General features: G+C 47.0%; 1 protein-coding gene across 1 annotated transcript; it reads right to left on the bottom strand.

The window, feature by feature from the left end:
* Positions 1-287: 287 nt before the first annotated feature.
* Positions 288-21,109, bottom strand: IFRD2 (interferon related developmental regulator 2). The gene is made up of 12 exons (XM_028718666.2): positions 20,872-21,109; positions 10,672-10,788; positions 9,620-9,704; positions 8,631-8,755; positions 7,421-7,578; positions 7,214-7,264; positions 5,835-6,016; positions 5,529-5,634; positions 4,244-4,381; positions 3,507-3,635; positions 3,284-3,379; positions 288-2,776 (listed from the first exon to the last, which is right to left on the bottom strand). The coding sequence occupies exons 1-12, from the start codon at positions 20,915-20,917 to the stop codon at positions 2,696-2,698; spliced, it is 1,314 nt and encodes a 437-aa protein (XP_028574499.2). The 5' UTR covers positions 20,918-21,109; the 3' UTR covers positions 288-2,695.
* Positions 21,110-24,006: the final 2,897 nt, after the last annotated feature.

Below are 24,006 nucleotides of genomic sequence, written 5' to 3'. Positions count from 1 at the left end.
GAGGGACCGTTGGCCTACAAACTAGGCCTGGAGCAGAGCAGAAGGAACCCTTGTGTTCTCTCAGGCTGCTAAAATGGAAGCAGCTCGAACTACCTGTGTCAGACCTCTCTGCAGCCACAATACCTTGCTTTTGTTGAACAATTACATGTAAATGTGACATATGAGCCTGTCCTTTCCTTAATTAGCGCCTAATTCCTCCCCCCCCCCACTCGACAGTGCACAGGATTCCTGATACTCGTTTTTCAAGACCGTTTCTGAAGGAAAAAATCGGGTGTATGGTCCCAGTCTGTTCTTCAAGGAAGCTAGATTTTATTTTAAAACACTCTGATTCTAACTACAGTCATAGCAATGCAGACATGTAGACTCCCTGCTTTGATGCACCAGCCCCAAAGTTCACTACTGAACCCAGAGTAAAAAGAATGGCAGGAAGCCAGCAGCAGAATTCCTGGTGGCCCAAACACAAGAGTTAGGACAACCCTTCAGTTTGGCACTAGGCAAGGGCAAATCCTCTTGAGCAATTGCTTTCTGGGAACAACTACTCAATATGTCTTGCGATATGGGGTACATATCACATGGTAAGTACTGTAAGTCGCTTGGAGACCTTCAGATCACAAGCGACTAACAAACCTAATAAATAATAATAATGCACGCATTCATTGTACAGATCTGCACAACTCAGCTGGAGTCGGAGTATGTATGGGAAGGAAAGGCACGGCACAACTCCTGAGCTGCAGGACGCACAACAGGACACCCCTGATTAATTCTGCAAATATCTATGAAGCTTGCAACTCTTGAACCCCCAGACATAAGTTCTATGCCCATACACCACTGCTGATGAGGTCATGTCGATAGGAATATGGCTTTTTAACTACCACTTTATGTTTAATATTTTCTCTCGATTTAAAGCCAAATAGGCCAACGTGGGCATTTTCTGCTGACAACACTATGAAAGTGAGGCAATGCGTTTCAGAGATCAATAGAGCAAGGTACTAGGAGAAAAAGCGTACTTTCCATTAACTTTGCTCTGTGACGATGATGTGCTATGTCTCCAGTCTGGACAGCAAAGGTTTGAAGCTTTATACACACCCACACACACACCCTTATCCTATTTGTGATGACAAAATCCCCAAAAATACATTACAGAGAAGCCAAATGAGGGAAGCAAAACGGTGAGCGGCAGTTCTTCATACTGCCAGATTCCTCCATTTGCTGATTTCCTGGTACTCAAGTGCAAGGCTAGGATTCTGTGCAAGTGAGCACTGCAGAAACACAGACTAACTTTAGGCACAGAATTCAACCTCCTAAGAATACGTAGTTGTATGTGAATGAATGAGAGAGCACAAGGATAGTATATATTTATACAGGATCTGATCCAAACTAACTTAGTTTCACCTAAGCCGCTCTGAAATCAATGGAAGCATAATACAACTAGCTGGTCCAGATCACTCCTATTATATATTAATCTGGATATCAGTCTTTACAGCTGCACAAAAGAGGAAGCACGTAGACCATGCCTTGAACAAAATGATGAGGGATAGCAAGAATTGCAGCTGTCAAAGTAACGGGGCCCCTGTATAGCTCACCACCACATAGCAGACTTAAAATAAATTATGCAATATATGCTCACAGAATTCAGCTTTCTGAAGGCAGGAGGGCCCACTGAGCAGGGCAAAGCACCACACACCAACTTTACACCAGCCAAATAAGCCACAGGACCCTTCTCCTACAACAGGGGAACATGCCCCACTATGAGGAGGAGCTTTGCCAGGGCGGCCAGAGGACGGGCCCTTTCTTTGCCCTGAGGCTTTTGCTGGCTTTTCATTCTGCCATCAAAGAAGAAAAGAGAAGCAGCAGCCATGCACGTGCGGAGCAAAACTGAGCATTATAATCACGTGAGAGAACAGAGTTAAAGACAGTGATGGGCAGGGTGTCAGAGAGAGGCTGCGAAAAATAGCAGCTGCATGAGCAGAGAAGAGGTACAGCCCCTTTCATGGTGCTGTCAGCCCAGCCTTTAATAAACAACCACACTGCTTTCTAGTGTACATTTCATTCAACCCAAAGGCAAAGTATCTTCAACACCGGAGGGGAAGAACCCAAGGCACCAAACCTCAAGCCAGTACTTTCGCCACCTCCATCCTGGACAACTGCAGTCTTTAGCCTTACAACTAAGCCAGCCTCCTGCACTGGGTACCTCACTGGACGTTCTCACTGCGGAAGGGGGTGGGAAGATCTAGTCCTTGATTTCACTGCGCATACTGCAAGGGCAACTGCAGGATGTGTTCAGCATCAGAGACAGGGGGAAAGATGGGGCTTTTTTAAAAAAAAGAATCACTGGCTTAAAAAAGCAGTGGGGAGGGAAAAATAAGCCTCCCCACTACCCAACCTCGCTTAGATTTTTTTTTTGGTTAAGAAAATAAAAATGGCACCTGCCCATTGCTATCCCACCACGATTCAAACAATCGAGACATTTAAATATTATTCTGTACATATATAAAAGCCCCCAGACAATGGTGGGGGAGCAGAGGGGGGCATGGCACAAGCCCAGCTTTCGTAAAGAGCGAAGGCAACAGGGCTCCTTTGCCACAGGCTCTCCCTCCACCCACAAGGTTCACAGTGTTCCAGGTCTGTAGCGCATTGGCTTGTATGGAAGGCGGCAGCAGCAGCAGCAAGAGGAGGGGGAGGAAACAAGCCTCCCTCAGAGGACGTCGGCTCGCTTATCTCGAACACGGCTCCTTGCTTTCGTCCGGGCCTTGAAAGCAGCCGAGTTGTAGAGGTGCTGGTGGGGATGCAGAAAGAGAAAAGAAAGAGAGAGAGAGGGGGAAATTAGCTGAGGGAACATCAGAAAAACTCTGCCAAATCAGACCAAAAGAGACATGTAAGTACAACATTGCGTCTGCAGAAGTTGCTAGCCATGCCTCAGGGACATTCACAGGCATGGCAAGAACCCCCTCTCCTTTCCCCCCAGCACCTGGTTTTATTATATTACATTCACACACACCCCTCACCCCCTGCCTAAAACACACACATTTACTGGTTTCTACATGTCACCTCCACACCATCTGAAGACTTGCACTTCAGCCATAATCTGGCTATGCCACTGCACATTTCTCTAGAGGGCCAGAGTGGTCACATAACCTAAAGGTTGTTACTAGGAAATGGGTTATCTATGGCAAGCTGCACACAGGTTTGCTGATGTTGCAGAGAAGAAAATAACACCGAAACTTAACAAAGCAAAGCAAGGGAGCTAACAGTAGCAGAAATACTAGGAGCACCGCTGACGTACCTTCTCAAAACGTGATATCTTGCTGGCTTTAATAGCCGCAGCATCCAGCACTAGCGGGGGGCCCAGCTCAAATATCTCACGCAGGAGCTCGTTGTTCTGTGGGCAAGATGACAATACCCATTAGGTGGAAAATCTTGGAGCTGAGAGAGCAGGAGCCCAGGTAGACCAGCACAAAGGCAAGGAATAAACCTTAGGAGCCCCACGTGGACTCTTCTGCCCTTACCTGAAGGTGGTGCCTGACCCCAGAGCCAAGAGCCTCTTTGAAGGCATTGTATGTTCTCCTTCTTGCCCAGCTGTCCACATACATACACTCCAGTCCAAACTTGATAGTCTCCTCATGGAACTCCCCATTCTGGAGCAGGGAAGAAAAGGCAGCTGGAGACTCCGTAGAGAAAGAGGGAGCGGAAGTTCATCCCACCCCACATCTCATGAGCAAAGCTCAGCACCATGTTGTCTCTCTTAATGCTTAAGAGTGGCAGCTTCGTGGACACTACCCCACAGCAGAAGAAAGCCACTCACAGGCATTTCATGCAAGCACCAGCCCTACCCCAGTGCCTACCACAGAGGGCTTCAGGGATAGTATGCCCTGGAAAGCAGGACAGCAGAGCTGCCCTAAGTGCTCACAGAGAAAACCCTCTACTGACAGGCTCCCTTCCTCCCTTTCCAGGAACATGAGGGTAAGCCCAGAGCTTTCATCTGAGACAGATTTTGAACACCAGGTCATAAGCTTGGAACACATGGAACATTATGGGGGCAAAAAAAGACGAGAATGGCTCTTAAACATGCACGGAGTGCATTTTTCCTCAGAACAGTCGCAGCCTGTGCATCACAGAGCTGGAGTTAAAGGAGCGCAATTCTATAAAGGCCCTTGTTCTTCTGGGAAATCTAAGGGTTGAAGCAATGTGGAGGGAGGAGCCCTCTTCTAAACTAGGCAAGGGCGGCATGAGCCAGGCAAGGCACCTCAATGAAATGCAGCACATCGCGGAAGATGGAGCGCTGCTTGCGCCGGTCGGTCTTGGCTCTGTACTTGTTGCTGTCTGTGGCCAGGGCTTTCAGTTTTGTGCAGAGCAGGTCAGTGTCTTCATAAAAGAAATCCTCCTATGGCAAAAAAAGGAGATGAACAGTGTCAGGCAGAAGCTTCAACTTGCAGGCAGCGAGAGGTGCAGAAGGATAGAGAGGCCACAGCTCTTTCCCTAGTTTTACTTTTTGTATCTGTATCTCACAACTCCTCCAGGAAACTCTCTGCGGCCTGAAATGGGGCTCCCGGCACCTGCTGTCCAGGCATGTACTTTTATCAGTCTTTTATCAGTCCACATCCACTTAAGGAATGGGATCCTATGCCTCAGATGTAGGGATCTGAGGAATTCAATTCCTGTGAATTCCACTGCAAGCCAACCTGACTCCCTGGACTAATGTGTAGTTTGGAAATTAGTTTACCGTTAGGATTTCACACTTATGAATTTTGCAATTCAATGCTCAGTTCAAAAAAAAGCAACAATGTACTGACATACATTTAGAAAATGTATATTTTAGGATAAAAGGAGTGTTTTGCAATAAAAAGATGGCTGCAGAAACCATACGAAACAACTCATGAATATGTGCAAAATGGACAAAAAAATAGACTGACCCACCCTTTTCTTGTATAGATTCACAAATTTTGAGTGGGACAGCATTTTACTCAAGATTAAATTTTCTAAGGCAGTCTTTTATCAACACAAAGTCAAAGGAGATTGCAGGGTTTGCCTCAAATGATTATCATATCCTAAGACACTAAGAGCGAGTGTGTGTGTTTGTGCGCACACAGGGAATGAAACTTGGAAGTTGATAAGATTTGGAATTGCTGTCAAGACGATTATTTTCTTCACTGGGTCTTCCAACCAGCTTGCAGGCTTCCCATATGCATCTGGTTGGCTACTGTGGGAACAGGAGGCTGGAGTAGATGGGCCATTGACCTGATCCAGAAGGGGTTTTCTTAAGTCGCCCCCCCAGCTTATTGGCCAAGGCCTCAGGGGCCACAAGAACCCAAGATGAGCCTTGCTGGACCAGACCAAAGGCCTATCTAGTTCGGCAACCTGTTTCTTACAATGGGCAATCACAGGGCTCTGTGATACGAAGGCAGCAGACGTTTCTGCTCCCCAGAAGCTGGCGTTATTGCTTTCAATATTGCCTCCAATAGAGAATGGTCACAGGCACAAGAAGGACTTCACATGTGTGCATGCAAGTATCAGCAAGTGCTATATCCTACCTCCATGTCTCGAGCCAGTTCAAAGAGCAGTGCAATCGTTTCCCCTGCCACAATCCGAAGGTTGACGTTATCACTGGACAGCATCAGAGGCAACTTGGGTAAGTGACTGTAGAAGGAGAGTACAAGGTAAGAATGTAAGAACAGCCCTGCTTGATCAGGCAAGTGGCCCATCTAGTCCAGGATCCTGGTCTCACAGTGGCCAACCAGATGCCCATGGGAAGCCCCTTCCCCATTCTGATCATCAAGCCCACAGTGTGGGGAAGCTACTTCCTCACCTCTTTCCCTGCACTCAATCTCAACACTCACTTGTCCAGGATCTTCTTGATCTGGGTGCTTGGGCAGATGGTGAGGAGCAGAGACCATGACTGGAGTGCATTGCAATGCAAGGTCTGGAGCAGAGGACTGTGATGAGAGGGCACCAAGCTGGCATCCGTGCTGCAGGAACTGCCAAAGATGCCTTCTAGGCAGGCAAGACAGGAAACCAAGTCCTGAAGGGGGTGGGAAGTGATCAGTCAGTTCTCACAGAAACAATAAGAGAAACTAAAAAGGATACAATAAACCAGAAGAGTGTGTAAGTTTCTGGGTGAACTATCCTGGGGCTTCAGGGTGGCACATAATCTGGGTTCACATTTCGCTGGCAATCAACTCTGAGGGAGCCAGGTTTGCCAATGCAGGAAAGTTGGGTCAACTGCAGCCCTAAAGTTCTATGACACCCAAAGTGCTTTTTCTTGTTCTCTTTTATTCTAGAAATGAAACACACACCCCAAAGCACTTACAGTATGTGCTTTCCCCTTGTAAATCTGTTAAGTATTCCTGCACATGAAGAATGAGTCCATTTTGGTGAATGAAGCCTTAAACCACCAGTTTCAACTTGAATAGGTAAGTCCAGCTATGATCATGTCCTAATGCAGAGAGCAGCTCATCTTAGTCCCACCTCTCTGGGCTGATCCAAAAGGAATTGGCTCTACCTGTAGTGAGGTAGCCAGTCCTCTGTGTAACTACAAAAGCAATAGCTAAGCGGTATACCAGAGAAGCAGCATGGGATAAAAACTGTGGGTGGAAAAACCAGGAGCTATTTAATTAGAAGGGACTGTGGAGGAGTCTCAATAGACTGAGTTATGCAAGGAATCTCTAGTCAAGGGGCTGTTTCTCAATGCAAAATGAATGGCTTCCCTAAAACACTTAAGGGGATCAATACTAGGCTAACCACTTTTCAGAAAGTAACAAATACTCTCTGAAACAATTTGAGAGCAAGGTGGAGTCGGGCACTCTTACAACTAATCTAGACCTGACAAACTCCAAGGATCAGTATTCAAAGACAGGGTGTTGACACTCTAGTCATGAGTAGACAAACTAAGGCCCGGGGGCTGGATCCGGCCCAATCGCCTAAATCCGGCCCATGGACGGTCAGGGAATCAGCATGTTTTTACATGAGTAGAATGTGTCCTTTTATTTAAAATGCATTTCTGGGTTATTTGTGGGGCATAGGAATTCGGTCATCCGCCCCAAAAAATATAGTCCAGCCCTCCACAAGATCTGAGGGACAGTGGACCAGTCCCCTGCTGAAAAAGTTTGCTGACCCCTGCCTGGCTACTACTACACCACCCCATACAGGAGGGGAGGGAGATCTAGGTTCTTGCTTCACTGGCTACCGCCTGTCAAGTTAAAGCATTACTGTAAGTTACCTCCATGTCTGCAGCAGCGATGTAGCAGCACATCCCAAGAGCAGTGGCACACTACCGGCGGAGACGGAAGAGAAAAAGGAAGACAGGACAAGGCAACGTCAAAGCCATTCCAAGTAGCCATTTTAAGAAACCATTTCCCAGAGTGCCCAGTAGCATGTCCCTCCCACAAGATTTCCTCCGAGGCAGAAAAAAAGAAGTGCTACTCACACTTTGCCGAGCAACTGGGCTGGCCGAGGAGTCTGTGAGGATGGTGGTGAGGAGGGGCTTCAGGCTGCGGAACACCTCCTCCCCCTCGGGCCCCGAGCCCATCTGAAGGCACAGTAGTGTAAGGACAGTAGCAGCAAGGGACTGCTCCTCCCCTTTACCTGAGAGGAGGAAGAGAATAAGCTGCCTTTCCCTCTCATGCAAAATATTCAAAACAGCACTAGTCATGTGCAAGAAAACAGGGAACACGGGACAGTTATGAAACTTAGAATTGCGGGGGCACAGAGCACCAGAAGCGGCATCTTTTCCGCCCTGGCGCAGTACTGTCTCACAATATTCCAAAGCGGTTTTAAAGGCAAAAGGTTGCCTACAGGATGTAGAACTGGGACAAAGATGCTGCGGCCCTCCAGATGTTGTCTGACTACAACTCCTATCATCCCTGACCATCGGCCATGTTGGCTGAGGCTGATGGGAGTTGTAGCCCAATATCTGGGAGGGTTGCAAAGACTCACCATCTCTGACGCAGAGGGTATTTCAAAGGCAACATCAAGAGGGCAGGCAAGAAGCACGCAAGTTGTTAAAATGAACAGAGATGTAAAGCTCTATCCCTTTGCCATATAACAATGGAGATGTCACAGAAACCTACCAGTCCTTCACGGATGGGAGAAGGGCAGCACTAACATGCCTCATTTTGTGAGAGAGCCAGGAAGCCTTGGTTCAAAATTCACAGTAAACCTGGGGCGAGTTGCAGTCGCCCTCTGCTCGTACTTGTAGCAAGGGGATAATCACACTAGCCTATCTTATAAGGTGGTTGTTAACGATGGATGAAAACTTATGTGGAAATGTTTACATTAGCCGCTCAGAGTGGCTGGGGAAGTCCAGCCAGATGGGAGGGGTATAAATAATAAATTATTATTATTATTATGCATCAAATATGGTAACTTCACAATCATTATGCTTAACAGAAGTATCAAATTACAAAAGGACAATAAAAATGACCAGAAGTTACCTTATTTAGAAAAGTATGAAACTGCCAACACAATCCACCCAAACCACTTTCATGCCCAGTTGTTTTCGGTAGGAGAGATTTAATTAAAGCAGGTGCTCATTTCTCCTGCTAAAACCAAATGGGACTTGGAAGTGCTTTGGTTAGGCTGGATCAAGTCCGTCTGTATTACATAATGGTGCTGTACTAAAGGTTGCAGAGACCCACCTTTCTTCAGGCACTTCTCTAAGGAGTCTGTCACGGTGAGCCTGCGTTCCAACAGGAAGTCAAAGAGCGTCTTGGAGGAGAAGGCCAGCCGCAGGCTCTCTAGAGCAACCTGCCGTGTCTTGGCACTGGAAAGATGTCAGAAAAAGAGAGATGGGAGTCATAACAAGAGCCATGCAAGAGCCTCACAATAATCCAAGTTCAGTGCCAAATAAAGTCAGCTCGCTCAGATTTACTTCATCTTTCTGAACAGTTCAGCAAATTCTTCACCTGCTACAATATTCCTACTGATTCAGTGTGAAGTTAACGGGTACACAGTATGCACTCTGACCTGCACAAGAGACATACCTTTTTTTGACTGGGGGAGGGCAGTGTGTACATAGCTCTGCGGCTCAGAACCAACCACTTCTGCATATCAGGAAATACACCAGAAGTATACATGATATATCCCAGTGTGCACCTCCTAATAATTCCATGGTGTGACAGAGATCAGAACACATGCTAAGTTAATGATGTTCTGCAGACTGTGCAGACCACCACCCCAGTTCAGAAGTTCACTCTGCATAATCAAGGCTGCATGGCCAGAAGGGCAGCAGTAATTCATACCGTTGTAGTGAGGAGAAGTGCCAAGCACTGTGTGCACTTCTGCCAAGTTCTTCTCAATGGAGCTGCACCCAGCCTATCCTGGTTGGCAGCTTGCCACTGAAGCAGTCTATATGCTAACAGGGAACACAGTTCTCTGACCGCCGCCTCTTAGGCAGCCCAAGTGATGAGTGTTATGTTTCTGTACGTATGAGCAGGCTTGGAGGAATCAGAACTACTTTCCAGAATTAAAAGTAACTTTTGGGAGGGAAAACTTTAAGGGGGTGGGGGAAAAACAACAACAATCCAGGGAGGACTGAGCATCCTCAGGGGGCATGGAATAAGCTTCCAGAGCCATGGTTTGGCACAACATCTGAATTTAGCTTAAAAACAGCCGATGAGCCTCACACCTCTTGTCCATCACATTGTCAATGCACTCCTTCAGTTTATCTTCCACCTCCTCTTGCTGCGCCTGCTCATCCACTGCTTCACCTCCTGCAGAAAAACAGAAAAAATGAGAGCAGGGGAGGAAAGCGTTAAAGTAAGATTGGACCATCCAGACCCACAACCTGAAGATCTTGTACCCCTAAAGAAAGGGGAACAAGGGTTGAAAGTCTGAACAGTGCTGGCAGAACTGCCAGTGGATTCTTTATCGTAGCATTTCAACAGGTTTTTTGTTTGAGACGCTTGCTCAACAGGCTTTTGACCAGTCTTGAGTTATGAATTGTCCTGGCAGCTGATTTAACTGTATCAGCTCAAATGGAATTATACTGTAATTAATGAAGTTTTAGTAACAGCAAAAAACAACAACAACACACCCACAACCATTTTTTTAAACCATCCATGCTTTTAATTGCTTTGTTGAAAGCCACTCTGGGTACCAACTCGGTGGAAAAAATTTCATACAAAGCGATGTCTCTGGAAGTGTGCCTTTTATGTGGTCACATGGTGGGGTATATCACATCCATTACAGCATCCTAAAACTCTTTATTTTGATTCTAAGACACTCCACATACCAGTTTGTTGTGTGAGGTGGTTTTCTCTCCCCCCCCCTTTTTTTGCAAGCTTGTGAATTCGTCTGCAGATGTTATCTGCTAATGTAATTTGCAACCCAAAATAACCAAATTTTGTCACCTTTCCCTGTCTTATGACCTGGAGGAGATTCTAACAAACCTGAACATGTGGTGGAAGTTTTGCTAAAAAGCTCACGTATTCTCCTGTCCCCAATCTTTTTTGTAGAGCAGCAAGTCTTCCTTCTCAATGACTCCCCACACCCCAAAAATTATCACACACATGCACACATCCCTCTAAATTCTGAAGGGTGAAAAAAACATTCCAGGAAGAAAAACCACTACGTTGTGTGGAGCTTCCTGAGGTTTGAAAGTAGTGTTTACAAAATCTAAAGTTTTGCTCAATACACAGAAGGCCAGGGTTTCCGCCTCTAACTTCTGCCCACCCTCACCTGTCACTTCTTCAGTCACACTGGTCGTCTCACTGGCGCTGCTGTAGTGACTCAGCACTTCACTGGCTGCATCATCATCACTGGCCTGAGACTCCATCTTTGCAATCCGGTGAGCTCCTAGGAGGGAGAGAGGAGAAAAGGTCAGAACAAGTGAGACGTTCACCTGTATGACTTACAGGATGCACACTGTGTTTCCCTAGAATGCACCCTATCTGAAGAATGTGGAACATGAGACAGGGCCTTCCTTTTCCCTACCTGTGACCGAGGGGGGTTACAGGTGACTATTTGCAAAGAAGGAATTTACCATGGTATGAAATCCGCCACTTAACAAGCTAAGTGCCCACTCAAAGTAGATGAGATATTTCCCACACTTCTACACCTAATCAGAAATATTGGAAAGCAGGAGCACAGAAAGCGGCAATATACCATGTCAGACCATTGTCCTATCTAGCTCAGTGTTGTCTGCACTGATCAGCAGCTGCTCTCCAGGGTTTCAGACAGAAATCTTTCCCAGCTGGAAACTGAGGTCCAGCTCTGAGGGCTTTCTGGCGGTTCCCTCACTGCGAGAAGTGAGGTTACAGAGAACCAGGCAGAGGGCCTTCTCGGTAGTGGCGCCTGCCCTGTAGAACGCCATCCCATCAGATGTCAATAAACAACTATCTGACTTTTAAAAGACACCTGAAGTCAGCCCTGTTTAGGGAAGTTTTTAATGTCTGATGTTTTATCGTGTTTTTAATATTCTGTTGTGAGCAGCCCAGATTATTATTATTATTATTATTAATAATTATTATAATTGGCAAGACAATGCCATGGAACCCATATAGATAACCATTTCTTTTACTTTGCACTTCTGCAGAAACAACTTTCTAACCATGTGCTAGGATAACACAGTTGAACCTTGGCTCCCGAACGCCTTGGGAGTCGAATGTTCCAGCTCCCGAACGATCGAAAACCGGAAGTGAGTGTTCTGGTTTCCGAACTTTTTTTTTTAAGCCAAACGTTTGGCACAGCTTCCGCTATTGTTTCTGGCGTGCCTGCGTTTCTGAACATTTTGGAAGTCGAAGAGACTTCTGGAATGGATTCTGTTCGACTTCCGAGGTATGACTGTACAGACAAACAAGCAACTGCAGAATGGTTTGTTTATATGGGCTCATATGCCCTGTCAAGTAGTTCCATGAAGACTGTGATATGCTGTTGCCTAATAAGTGATTATCTGTATGCACCCCGACTTGTTAACTGTGTCTGCATTTCCCTTCTAAACAACAAGCAAAATGGGACCTTCATTTTAACCAGCTATGCTTCTTTCTGTTGTAAAGAACAAGTCCAAGATGCTTCTATGAAACCTCAACCTCACAAGCTCCACTGAACAATGATACTGTCCAAGACTGTACTGCATAAGCCTTAATGGTAAAGCAAGCTAGGGCAGTTCTGCTGCAGAAAAACTGCAGTCACCTGTCAGGAAAGGAAGGGTGGACAACCCTGTTTTCCCACTCACCTAAAGCAAGACTAATTGCAACAATCCCTTGACATCCCTGGATAGCTATTAGCCGGCTACTGCCTTTGGTTAAAGTCAGCACTGTCAGCTTCGACACACCCTACTGATAAATGTTCAAGGCCTGGACCAGGAGATAATCAGAACCATATGGAAGGGGATGAAGGGGCCCCCGCTTTTAACCCTTTCTGACTTTAAGGGACCAGAGTTTTAAAAAAATTATTATATTTGCTTGCAGCTTTAACAAGGAACAGAAAAGAGAAAGGAAAAAATAAGCAAACTACGGAAAAAAGAGAAAATAAAAATATACTATTAACAAATTGCCATATGTTCCCATTGCAAATACAATGGCCATCAGTACATAGATTTTAAAATAGACATGCTAGTTAATATAAGTGTTCAATATGTCCAGATAGGTATCTGCATGAGATTGGCGCCTATATCAAATATGTAACCAAGGAAGGAAGGTCTCTAAGCCATTGTGTAATACAGGTAGATGGTGGATAGCAAAAAAGTATAAGTTTCTTAGCCACCATAAGGACTCAAAGTCCACTTTTGTTATTCAGCCATTAATCCCCATATGGTTAAAATCTGGATCTGAAGGAACCATTTGTTCATACAATTTAGGAGGGAGGTATAAAATTCTAATTCACTTCATAAATTCCTGAGGAAATCCAAATTTTTACAAAGTGACAAATAAAAACTGCCAATATATTTTGTCAAATGATTTTTCAGCACCCAAAGAAATAAGTTGAGTCGGGTCCATTCAAGAACTATTTAAAGCTACCAGGAAAAGACGCTTGGGTAAATTCATAGTTATTATTGATTGTTTTCAGAGAGAAATAAACAGAAGTAGCCAAGTTGTGAAGCAAGTGGTTAAGAAAATGGAGTATTGTGGTGAAGGCAAAAACATAATAGCACAGCTTCAGTCTATTAGTTTATTTGTTTCACCCATAGGCTATGATAAAATTGCAAAACCAAAACAACCTAGCACTGCCATAATCAATACACACAGAGCACAACTTCATAAAATGCATGATTAAATTCAGATTGATCCAAATGACTTAGAAGCATAGAGGGGTTAATACCGGGGTTCATTTCAGCCAGGGTTTGACATGACCTTGTTGTATTTTTCAAATAAAATTAATCCTCATCTCTTCTGCAAGTTTAACCAGGGATCTCAATTCTTCAATAACCGGAGGAGGAACTCCCCCCCCCCATCCCACCATTAGTAGGCAGGTAAAGAAATGGCACAGAATAGTCTCAGGTAGCTATTAGCTGGGATTGCTCAGTCGGTAGAGCATGAGACTCTTAATCTCAGGATCGTGAGTTTGAACCCCATGTTAGGCAAATGATTCCTGCATTGCAGGGGGCTGGACTCGATGACCCTTGTGGTTCCTTCCAACTCTAGGATTCTATGATTCTGTCTAGTCTTAAGTTGGGGAAGGAATTGGGTAACCAATTGGGGACTCCAGATTTGCAGACAGAAATACAGGACAGAGAAAAGCTGGACCTGACGCACGCTTACAAGCAATCTATATGGGACCAGAAATGATAGCTATGTAGGAAGCTTGAGGTGATAGTTACATATGCCAAAATCCACCATCAAACCACCTCAGTCCCAAGGGGGATAGGAAACATGCTGAAAATTCAATGTCTATACCAGCATTTTCCAACCTGGTACTCTCTAGCTGTTGCCAACTACAACTCCCATTATTCTGAACACAGGCTGTCTTGGCTAGGGATGATGTGAGTTGTAGTCCAAAACCTCAAGAGGGCACCAGATTGGGGAAAGGTGGTCTACACTATCACTGTTGCTATTTATGATTTGTGTGCAAATTACTTTATTATGCTTCTAAACTTCCTGTCCACCCCCCCATCTTCATCACTGTCATTCAACATTCCTGACAGACTCATGGCAAAGGGAATGACGACTCAGTGCCACCGAGTGTGGCCTTGAATAAACTTGGATTCCAGTAGACGCTTCACAGGTCCAAGTTCACACTCCCAACTGTTGAACTGTATCAGCAGCTAATCAAAATCACACCAGACTGGACCAACAACCACGTTAATTTCATTCCTGCTGCAGCAGAATGACTTCAAGGGCCGCGTCTGCCCACAGATCGCAGCAGTTGCCTTACCCTGACGGACAGGTGCAAAGGATCCTAGGCAGGGCACCCTGGAGCAGCTGAGCCGCCTGAGAGAGCTCTGTCACCTCAGCTAGCCCCAAGCAGAAGCCAAGGAGGAAGCAGCCTTGGAAGGCAGCCAAGCTGCTACGCTGGGCCACCCGTCCTTCCCCTGCTATGCTCGCAGAAACTGAAATCCATTAGGCTGGATGGAGCCCAAATGTGTTGGTGGGGATTAGCATGGAACAACGAAGATGCTGCCATGATAGTGTCAAATGAGCTACAAGCTTTTAATTTACTTATTTTTAAAGCACAGAAAGCAAACCCAAAGCAGAACTGTACAGAAAAGCAAGGCTATTGTTACAGCTGGCAGACAATGGCTCAGTCGAACAGCTCAGAACAATTCGACAGCGTTGTTTCAGACGTCACGTTTGTAGAAAAGCACTGCGGTGCCTGATGAAATGTGTTAGGACATCCTGGCTTTTGGGTTGCACAAGAGACCAAATCTGTTTGCTATCTCCTATTAAAAACAGCAGAGTCGTGGAAATGCCGAAGACTGAAGAATACATGGCTAGAAAAGGACAAGGACTGAGGCTTTAGGGCATGGGTCGGCAAACTAAGGTGCACGGGCCAGATCAGGCCCAACCGCCTTCTAGATCCAGCCCGCGGACGGTCCAGGAATCCAGGCAGCCAGCACAGCACGCGCGCACAATGGTTTCTGCGATGCAGCCAGGCTTGGGGGTCAAAAGTGAGGTGGGTGGCTGCTTGAGACAAGCCCCTTCTCTGTCCGTCGCGCGCAGCAATATTTTCTTATGGGGTGGGGAAGAGGGAAAAGGAGCCACAGTTCGGATTTCCACCATGGAGCTGCCGGCGACTGACCTCAGGAAGGGCAGTTGCGGCAGCAGGGGCTCAGAGGCGCCTCGGGAGCAATGCCCGCCGGTGTCTGTGGCGGCGGTGCTCCCCACCAAAGGAAGCGGGGAGCGCCTGCACTCCAAAGCAGTTCTGCACTCTGCTGGGGAGGCCACTTATTAGCTACACAGTGCGAGCCATGGAAAGGCCACCTCCTCATCTTCCTTCACGTGGGGAAAAGAACATTTTTGTTTGAGTGGCACCGGCCTGACTAAGCGTAGCCAACGGTTTTTCCCTTCACCCACACATGCGCAAACACTCTCCAGGGCTGACAGGAATGTTGCGATTACCTCAGCCCCCCACCCCACCTTATGAGAGAAATAATAACTGTCAACGCATAAAACACAAAGGAAGCAGCGTGGGTGTATGAGGGACCCCCCCTCAAAAAAGTCACATTTGGGCAACGTTGGGGTTGGTCCCAATAAGGGTTTTTGCCGAAAATGCAGGTCATAATCATGGCAACATATAGTCCGCCCCCCCCCACAAGGTCTGAGGGACAATGGACCGCCCCCCTGCTGAAAAAGTTTGCTGACCCCTGCTTTAGGGCTATGGCAGAACAGAGCAGAGAGAGAGGAGGAAAGGGAATTTGACTCCTGCTCCCTAGGAGCCGGCTATACTGCAAAATAGCTGGGATGCTAAACACTACTGAATCATCACCCAAAGCAGCAGGCCTTGCTTGCTGAGCAGGCGTGACATCAAAGGAGCAGCCACTCAAGGGTTAAGAGGCTTCTGGCTCAAAGCCCCATACAAGGAGAGGGCTGCACTGGTGGCACCAGCCAGATGAAAGCAGATTGCTGAGTACACAGCTGGGCCCCACAATGAACAGAGCAGCATGGTGGCACCCAGGAAGGGAGGCTGGAGCAAGCATTCTGCACCGCCAACTCCAATAAGGAGTTGCCAATAAGGAATGCAATAAGCAATAGCTACCAATAAGGAATGCAGGCACTCCAGCCCCAAAACAGACAACAGGGCAAAGGTTTTCGTCTCACACGGTGTTCCTCGCAAAAACAATAATTTACCAGCAAAACTAGCATGAGGGGGAGAGGTGCATGTGCGAACTTTAACATACTCATCCGGCTGAGGTTGTGTTTATTCAGAGAGGCTACAAACGCTTTGCTCCACAGATGCCAAAAGAACAGTACATTGAGTTCTGCCCAGCTGCAAGGAGAGAGTGGCTTTGCACCATTTGGGGGTTGAGGTGGCTCCTGAAGGCATGTCAGGGCAGTCCTCACCAACACCTTCATGCCACCTAGTGCAGCCTAATCCAATTAAGCCTCAAATCTACTACAGCACAGGACTTCCGCCTTCAGGAGTGTGATTAAAGGCAGCTGTGGCTTCAGACATCAAGCCAGCTCTCCCTCCCTCCCTCCCTCCCACCCATCCCCATCTGCTTTGCTTAACACCCAGCCTGATGAGGAGTTCTGCATCACTTAAAAGCCACCTCACTATTTTGTGAGTCCTAATAAAGGAATTGTCTTCTTACTGGTTTGCGGGTTTTTCTAGTGTACCAGCACTGCTGCCTTGGCTTCCCCAATGCTAATTGCTGCACTGGGGTTGGGAATTTCACAGAGACTGTTGGCTGGGGAAGAAGAGCTTGCATTTTCCTTTGCTTTGTGCTGATCCTGGTACCTACCTCTTTCTATTATTTAATTTTTAAACACAAACCCCGTGATTACTAATCACATGCATAACAGGGCATGTAGTTAGGTTCTAGTGTAGATCATGTCTTTAGCACTCTTTTCTTTCACCGCACTCTTGGGCATGTGGTCTTTGCCTTGACTAGGCCTCTGGTGTACTCCTGTCAAGAGCAGCCCATTGGAAAGCAAAAGGCCAGGATTCTTAAGTGGCAAAGACTTACAAGCTCAGGAGAGAAAGATAGACTATGCAAATAAAACAGGTTAAGACTCACAGAACCAAATCCAGCATATGCTTAACTCTCCCACTGAAATCAACAGGATGTAAAAATGCTTACCACCCACTGTGCCTTGCCCTTGCCTATAGCAAATGTCTTCTGTAAAGCAATACATGGGAGTTAGATAGAGCAGGGATGAGGGACTGCAGGCCTTCAGGTATTGCTGGACTGCAACTCCCAATCATTCCTGGCTACTGGCAGTGCAGGATGGAGCTGATGGGAATCCAGCATCTCTAGAGGCAGAGAGAGGGAGGCTAAAAAAGGGATTAGAACCGGCAAGGAAGCCTGTGAGGAAAAGTCACAACAACATTTGGAGAGTGGGAGGGAAACTTACTGAGATGAGTTTGGGAGGCAGCTCCAGTGTAAAAGGCGTACTTGACAAAATACAAGAAGAGACAAAATGGTGGTTTCTAAATGAGGACATTTCTGTAAGGGAATTGGCTTTCTTTTCAGGATACTGTCACAGACCTCTTAAATAGAAAGCATAGAGTACATCTCACCATAAAGCCCACCCAACCTAAATACTGTAATTCAAAGAAATGAAGAGCACTATCCACACTCTGAACTAAAATACCTAGGTACATAAAAATGTTTTTACCTGGTGCTTAAAACACAACACTGGGTGTTGGGCATACAGACCTAGGACGGGCAACCCACAGGCAGACAGCCACCACAGAAAAGTCAAGTCCTCTTAGAAATAAGGGGAGAAAAGAACAGTTTCAATTATGGCTGAAAACATAAGGAAGCCTGAGATCTGTTTCACGTAGTCCATGCCAGACAGCAGCCTATCTGCTGTATTTTAAACCAAATCAGCCTTCCAAGAGTTCTTTCACCCCACAAACAATGCAAGGCAGTAGCCAAGCCAAAGATGCTACTCGAGCATGGATAACTGTGGCCAGGCTATTGTCGATTGCCACAGTACAAAAAGGCTTCTATTTCCAAAAGGTTTCTAGAACAACAACACATGCTGCAAGCACTGCCTCCACAATAACATTCTAAAAAGACCTACCGTACTTGAGCATGGCAGCACACAGGATACACATGCTTCCAGACTGTTACATAAGCAGCATCAGCTTATATCTGTCGAGAGAGTATTGCACGCTTTCCACATGACACCACAGTCAAGCTGAAAGACAGATGCTGATTCCCAGAGAGTTCCACAGCACACAGGTAAGAAGCAGGTGCTTCTCCCGCTGCTGATGTCAAAAAGCAAACATAAAAGGACTGGGACACTTACAGCTGTGTGTTCTTAGGGGCAAACAAATTTGTTTAGTACACCTGTAAAGGTCACAAAGTGCTATGTTCCCCCCCCCCCACCGCATTGTAGGCAATTTTTAAAGAAGAAGTGTGCCTTTAAAGCGAGAAGAAAAAAGCACAATGCAAAGCCACCCTTCCACAAATGTAATTGTTTCCAACCCTCCAGAAAGACTCCGCTAGATAATTTCACTTTATTGTGCCATCCGCAACAGAAATTTTGCCTAGATGGCTAGCAATGCTGCTTGGCCCACTGAGCCATACACTGGCCTGGCCTGGCCTATATCAGAAGGTACACAGAAGTCACACAGCGGGTAATTCCAGCCAAGGATTATAATTTTACACAGGGGTTGACCAGAGTGAGATACAGTCAATCCAGGTGTCTACAGACTTTGAAGAATTAAACACAGGATAATAAAGCTACTATAATGCATACCTTCTATAATTGCACACTCTCCCGTATTTGCTCTATTACACCTTATAACTTGAAGATGTCTGGACACAAACAGCTTAGATTGCTTAAAGCGGAGCTTCACTTCTCAAGGTTGTTCCAGTTTCATGTGTAGCAGTAAATAGGAACTACTCAGTGGCGCCCCATGGCTGTAAAATTATTTTCTAGTTGAGCAATGTAAGGTTCCATCACTGGGGGCCCTTAAGAGCCATTTGTTTAAAACTGCCTTCTCTCTATCTCTCTTAAACAGAGGAATTAATTTTAAGCTGCTTATCTAATTTCATAATTTTTACTGGAAATGTTTGTGATTTGAATGACCAACAGTAACACTAATTTGGTAATGTTATTGCATCTAAGTAACAGATTATCGACTACACATTTGGATTTTTTTATGCCAGAAGCTGCTTTGGGAGAGTTTGACCCTGAGTTTGAGCCTATTATTTGCTTTAAATAAACACTTCAAAGAACATAGTCATCAAATGGTTGTTATAAGAAATGATGGAGTTGTAGTCCCAAAACATCTGGAGGGCCGAGTTTGCCTATGCCTGATTTACACTGACTGACAGCAGCTTCATCCATCTCATGACCCATCCATAAGAGAGAGGTGCCAAGATAGGTAGGCATCACTCTGGCAACCCCTGATGGGGGTGGTGGTAAATGATGGGATCTCACCCACCTGAAGTGGTATGGACCACAAAACAGGTTTACGACCTCAGTAAGAACTAAGACTGCAACAGCAGTGATCTAACTCTTTGACTTCTATCACTGAACAAACAGGAAAAGCTCAGCATCCAACTGTAAGACAAGCTAGATGAGCATGCAAATGGAGAGAAGGGTGAGCCCACATGCCTGAACTGTTGCTTACAAGTAGCCAAGCTATGCTATATAAAAGCAACAAATCCTAAGCAAGGGCATTCTTTCTTACTAACTGGCCAAAGAAATCAGCAAACTGCAATCAGTTTATCATATGGATTAATCAGATGCATCCACCCAGGAACTGCTCCAGGGTTAGAAAGTGGCAACCAGAAGATATGGAATAAGCATTTCAGAAGAAATGTATGCTATAGGAACATTCAATTACTTCTGTCAAGCTGTGTTTCTTTCCACCATCCTCTTATCTGGAAGGCTTGATTTGTGGCTTATTGTTTTCCATTGCTCAACTGTTATAGGCAGCCCTGCTGGATCATAGCAAAGTCCCATAAAGGACAATCTCATGCTACCCAGAGTGGACAACCAGATGCCTCTGTGAAGCCTAGCAGCAAAGGCCAAAGCCACTTCGGGAGTTTCAGAAGCACTTCCACAGCAGGGCAAAACAGGAAGCCTGAATGCATGTGCTTCGCCTCGCACGAAGGGGAATGCATGCACATGAGACAGAGATACACGTGTCACTTTCGGAAACACCGCCATGGTTTTACGCGTCGGACTAAAGCCCTTTTGGCACTCCGCTCTGAAGTGAAGCGCGGCAGCAGGAAGTGAGAAAGGCGCCTTGGGACGGGATGTGCAACTGGAGAACGAGGAAACAGAAAAGCCGGGCGGCTTCTCTCAAAGGCCACGTGGTGAGGGGCTGGGGACAGCCGTGCTCCCAATGAGCCCGGAGACCACCCGGACTCCTCAGTGGGGCCGAGAGCCCCCCGCCCCCTTTGAAATGCCTTCATTGGAGAAGCTCCGATCGGGCGGCTCCCGCTTCTCTAGTCGAGGCGTGAAGGCTGCCTGGGCAGCTGCCTACTGAGCCCTCCTCGTACCCCGTTCCCACAGCAACCCCCGGGCCCCTCCGCCCTGCGGAAGAGAGAGATGGACAGCGGAGAGAATGGTCTGGGCGGAGGAGGTGGAGATCTGCCCCGCAGGCGAACGCGCGCCAACCTCGTCCGGACACGCGGCGCAACAGCTGTCCGTGATCCCCGGGCGAAGCAGAAGAAGCAGAAGCGCGCGGACCAAGCGCCTGATCCGGATTTCTATTTCTCCTAAGCAGAGTGACTCCCGCGCCCGCCACCCCACCTCTCGGCCAAACCCCGGCCGGAGGGAGGGCGAGAAGCAGCCCCCGACTCCCCGCGCTCACCTCGGCCGCCCCGGCGGGCTCCGTCGCCCCGGCGTGAGCGGGGCATGGCCGGGCTGGGCGGTTATCAGGAGGCGACTCGGGGCCCGGAGGAATCTCTGCGCTGCTGCGGGTTGACGGGGCCGGTTGCTGCCTGACGAGGGAACCACGCCGCTTGCTCCACCATCTTCCTTCTCTGGATAGATCACTCGCCCTCTTCCCGCTCCTCCTCCTCCCTCCAAGCGGGTGCCGGTGCCGCCGCCGCCGTGTCCTCTGGGAGCTGGAGTCCTGGCAGGCCCGCCTTGCTGAGCCAGCGAGCTTTGTGACAGCGCTACGGCTGGACTACGAGCCCCATGATGCTCCGCGCGGCTTGACCCCACCCCCTACAGGAGCTTGCTGGGAAGCGTAGTCCCACGGATCAAGGCGCGCACTAGCAACGCTTGGCGGGGCCCAAACATACTACGACTCCCAGAAGCCTGCGGTCTACGTTTCGGCGCCTGGGCTGGACCTGTGGCTTCGGCGTCGCCCGCGCGGCTCGTGCCGAGTTAGGCGCTGGAATGTGTTGGCGCTCGCGCTCTCTAGCGGGGAAATGGCGCGAGGGCGGAGGCGGATTAAATTCCACAACTTTATTATGCAGAAGTTCAGGACGAGTTTCTTCCCAACCCGGCGACGGGAGGGAGGGAGCGAGAGAGGTGCACTTGGCGACCGAGGCGTGGATTTCTCTCAAGTCCAATTTTGTCACCGCACCTTTAGTTTCATTAACTAAAAGGACCGGCATTGCTAAGGAGGAGCATTTTGTCCTGCCCGCAGGAGGATGCAGTGGCATTACAGAGCAGGCTGGCTGCAGAAATCGGAGCACAGCCTCGGCGTGGAGGAGCTGCAAGCATTTGCGTTGCTCCACCCGAAAGAGAGATGTCCGCTTGGATCTTCCTGCGGCGGGAGTCGCACGCCCATTAATGGCAATAGTGCTCGTCGTGGTCGCCTTCTGGTGGGTGGCGCCGCTTCGTTTGCTTTCTGAAAATTTCAGCACCTTCCCTTCCTGCCACACCTTTTAGTAAAGTTGCTACTAGGAGGCTGCTGTCATTTCAGGTCCACCGCACTCTTCAGCCTTTCCGAATATGCCTGTGTTTAATTATATTTCTGTGCCTGTTCCAGCTTGCTCCGTGGCCTCTCTTCCGATGCCCCCACGTCGAGCAGCAGCTCTCCTCCGGATTGACTAAAACTGTTGCAGAATTCTTCCCTTTTTATTCACCACTGGTAAGCACCATTCTCAAGTCTGCCCCTCCTCCGCCCATACTGACAACCCTCGGGGGGATTTCTTTTCAGCTGCCATCTTACGTGAAAGGGCGATCTGTTGAATTTAGTGGGTCTTTTTAAGTTTGGGTGCTTCCAGACAAGAATTTGTTGTGGAACTGGCACACGAACATCTTTGCAGTGTCCAGTGTCATCAAAACGGCAGCCTGTACCTCAATAAATATGTGAACAAATCTGGGGTTCCCTTTACCATGGAAAATCCAATAAATATTTATCACCTGTTACACATCCACAGTCACCGCTGGTGTGAAAAGTCATCATTTCTTTTGTTTCATGGTGGGTGGTTTGTCACAAGTGTGGTGGTGTTTCTGGCAGGTGGTCCATACTTCTGTTTTGCTCCTTACCTGGGCACAGGGTTTGTTTCCAATGCCAAACAAAAGACGCTTGTATCCACCTATTGCCACATGCTGAAAGCATGTCTGGATTCAAATAACCTGGTTCGGAGGAGCTATCCTCTCAAGACCTTCACAATGTGCAAGATTACCTTGGAGTCTGTCATCACAGTACATACACCAGACGTACAATAATCCAGTGACCTTGCACAAGACCTCATTATGATAGGTCACAATCCCACAATACATTTAAACTTTTAAAGCATACTGCTTCCCCCAAGTAATCCTGGAAACTCTGGTTTGTTAAGGTTGCTGGGAATTGTAGTTCTACAAGGGATAAACTACAATTCTCAGGATTCTTTGGGGGAAGCCATGTGCTTTAAATGAATGGTGTGAGTGCGACAATGATTTCAATATTTCATTGCAGTTGTGCGTTTCCACCTCCTACTTCAACTCCACCAAATCAAGTTCCAGATTGATGTAGGTAAATGCCACTCTTTCACAAAACCTCAGTGTTTTTTTAAAAAAATTAAATGGATATTGCCCCCCCACCCTGCATCCCTTGAAAGTACAAGCCTATTGTGAAGCATGATAACTAAGGACTAGTTTGCTATTGTGTATTTCCGGTGAATTGCATATTTAAAGATGCATGTGTATGGGTACAGAAATAAAGGGCAGGGCTTTCGGAAGGGAGAGACAACAACCGCAGCCCATGTGCATTCTGTGCGAAGCTCTGCCCATTGGTGTGAATGGCAAGCAGTGTCCATCCCTGGGGTCAGAAGTGCATGAAAGCTAGTGTGCCAATCACACACTGAGAAAAACCAGGCCCGATTGTTTAGACAATTCAACACAGTTCAGTGCCAGATGCATAGCATCCAGTGTCTGTCATGATGGTAAACATATAAAAATGAACTAAATACTTGGCAACCTAAATGGTGTTCCCATATTCCCAGAATTCTGTACGAAGCCCTTTCTGGAAGTATCCCATGTGTGCATGATAAGATCTAGCTGTTAGTAAATGTGTTTGGGGTTACACCCTAACTAGAGTGTCTCATTGAACTCAGTAGAACTTGTAAGCAAATACGCTTAGGAACATGCTGTCAGGGTGTACCTCAGGTGTGACATTGACAGTGCCTTTCAACGTTGTACTGCTGCATAATGGAAAGAAACTGAACAGGTGCATGCCCTGTTACTGTTGGAGAAAGTGTTACCTATTGAATTTCTTCTTGTCAGGAGGAAAAGGTGGCTTAAATCTAACTTGGAATTGCCCTTGTTTTGATTCATGTGTATGCAAATACATTCAAGGAAACAAAATTGGTTGGGATATCTATTTTCCAAATCAACATATTCTCAGCAATAACTTCTCTGTTCCTAGACTGTGTAAATAGCCACACGTTATCTTGGCAGCGCCCCCATTCGCTTGTTTGTTTTAAAAAGTATTTTTAGTTTGCTCTTCTTTTTTTAAAGGGCTCTTAGAGCAACTTACAACAGTCATAAGAAGACAGTCCACACC

Source organism: Podarcis muralis, chromosome 2 (genome assembly GCF_964188315.1).
Source record: "Podarcis muralis chromosome 2, rPodMur119.hap1.1, whole genome shotgun sequence".
In the NCBI taxonomy this organism is placed as follows: Eukaryota; Metazoa; Chordata; class Lepidosauria; order Squamata; family Lacertidae; genus Podarcis; species Podarcis muralis.
This window is presented reverse-complemented; position numbering and strand designations above follow the sequence as displayed.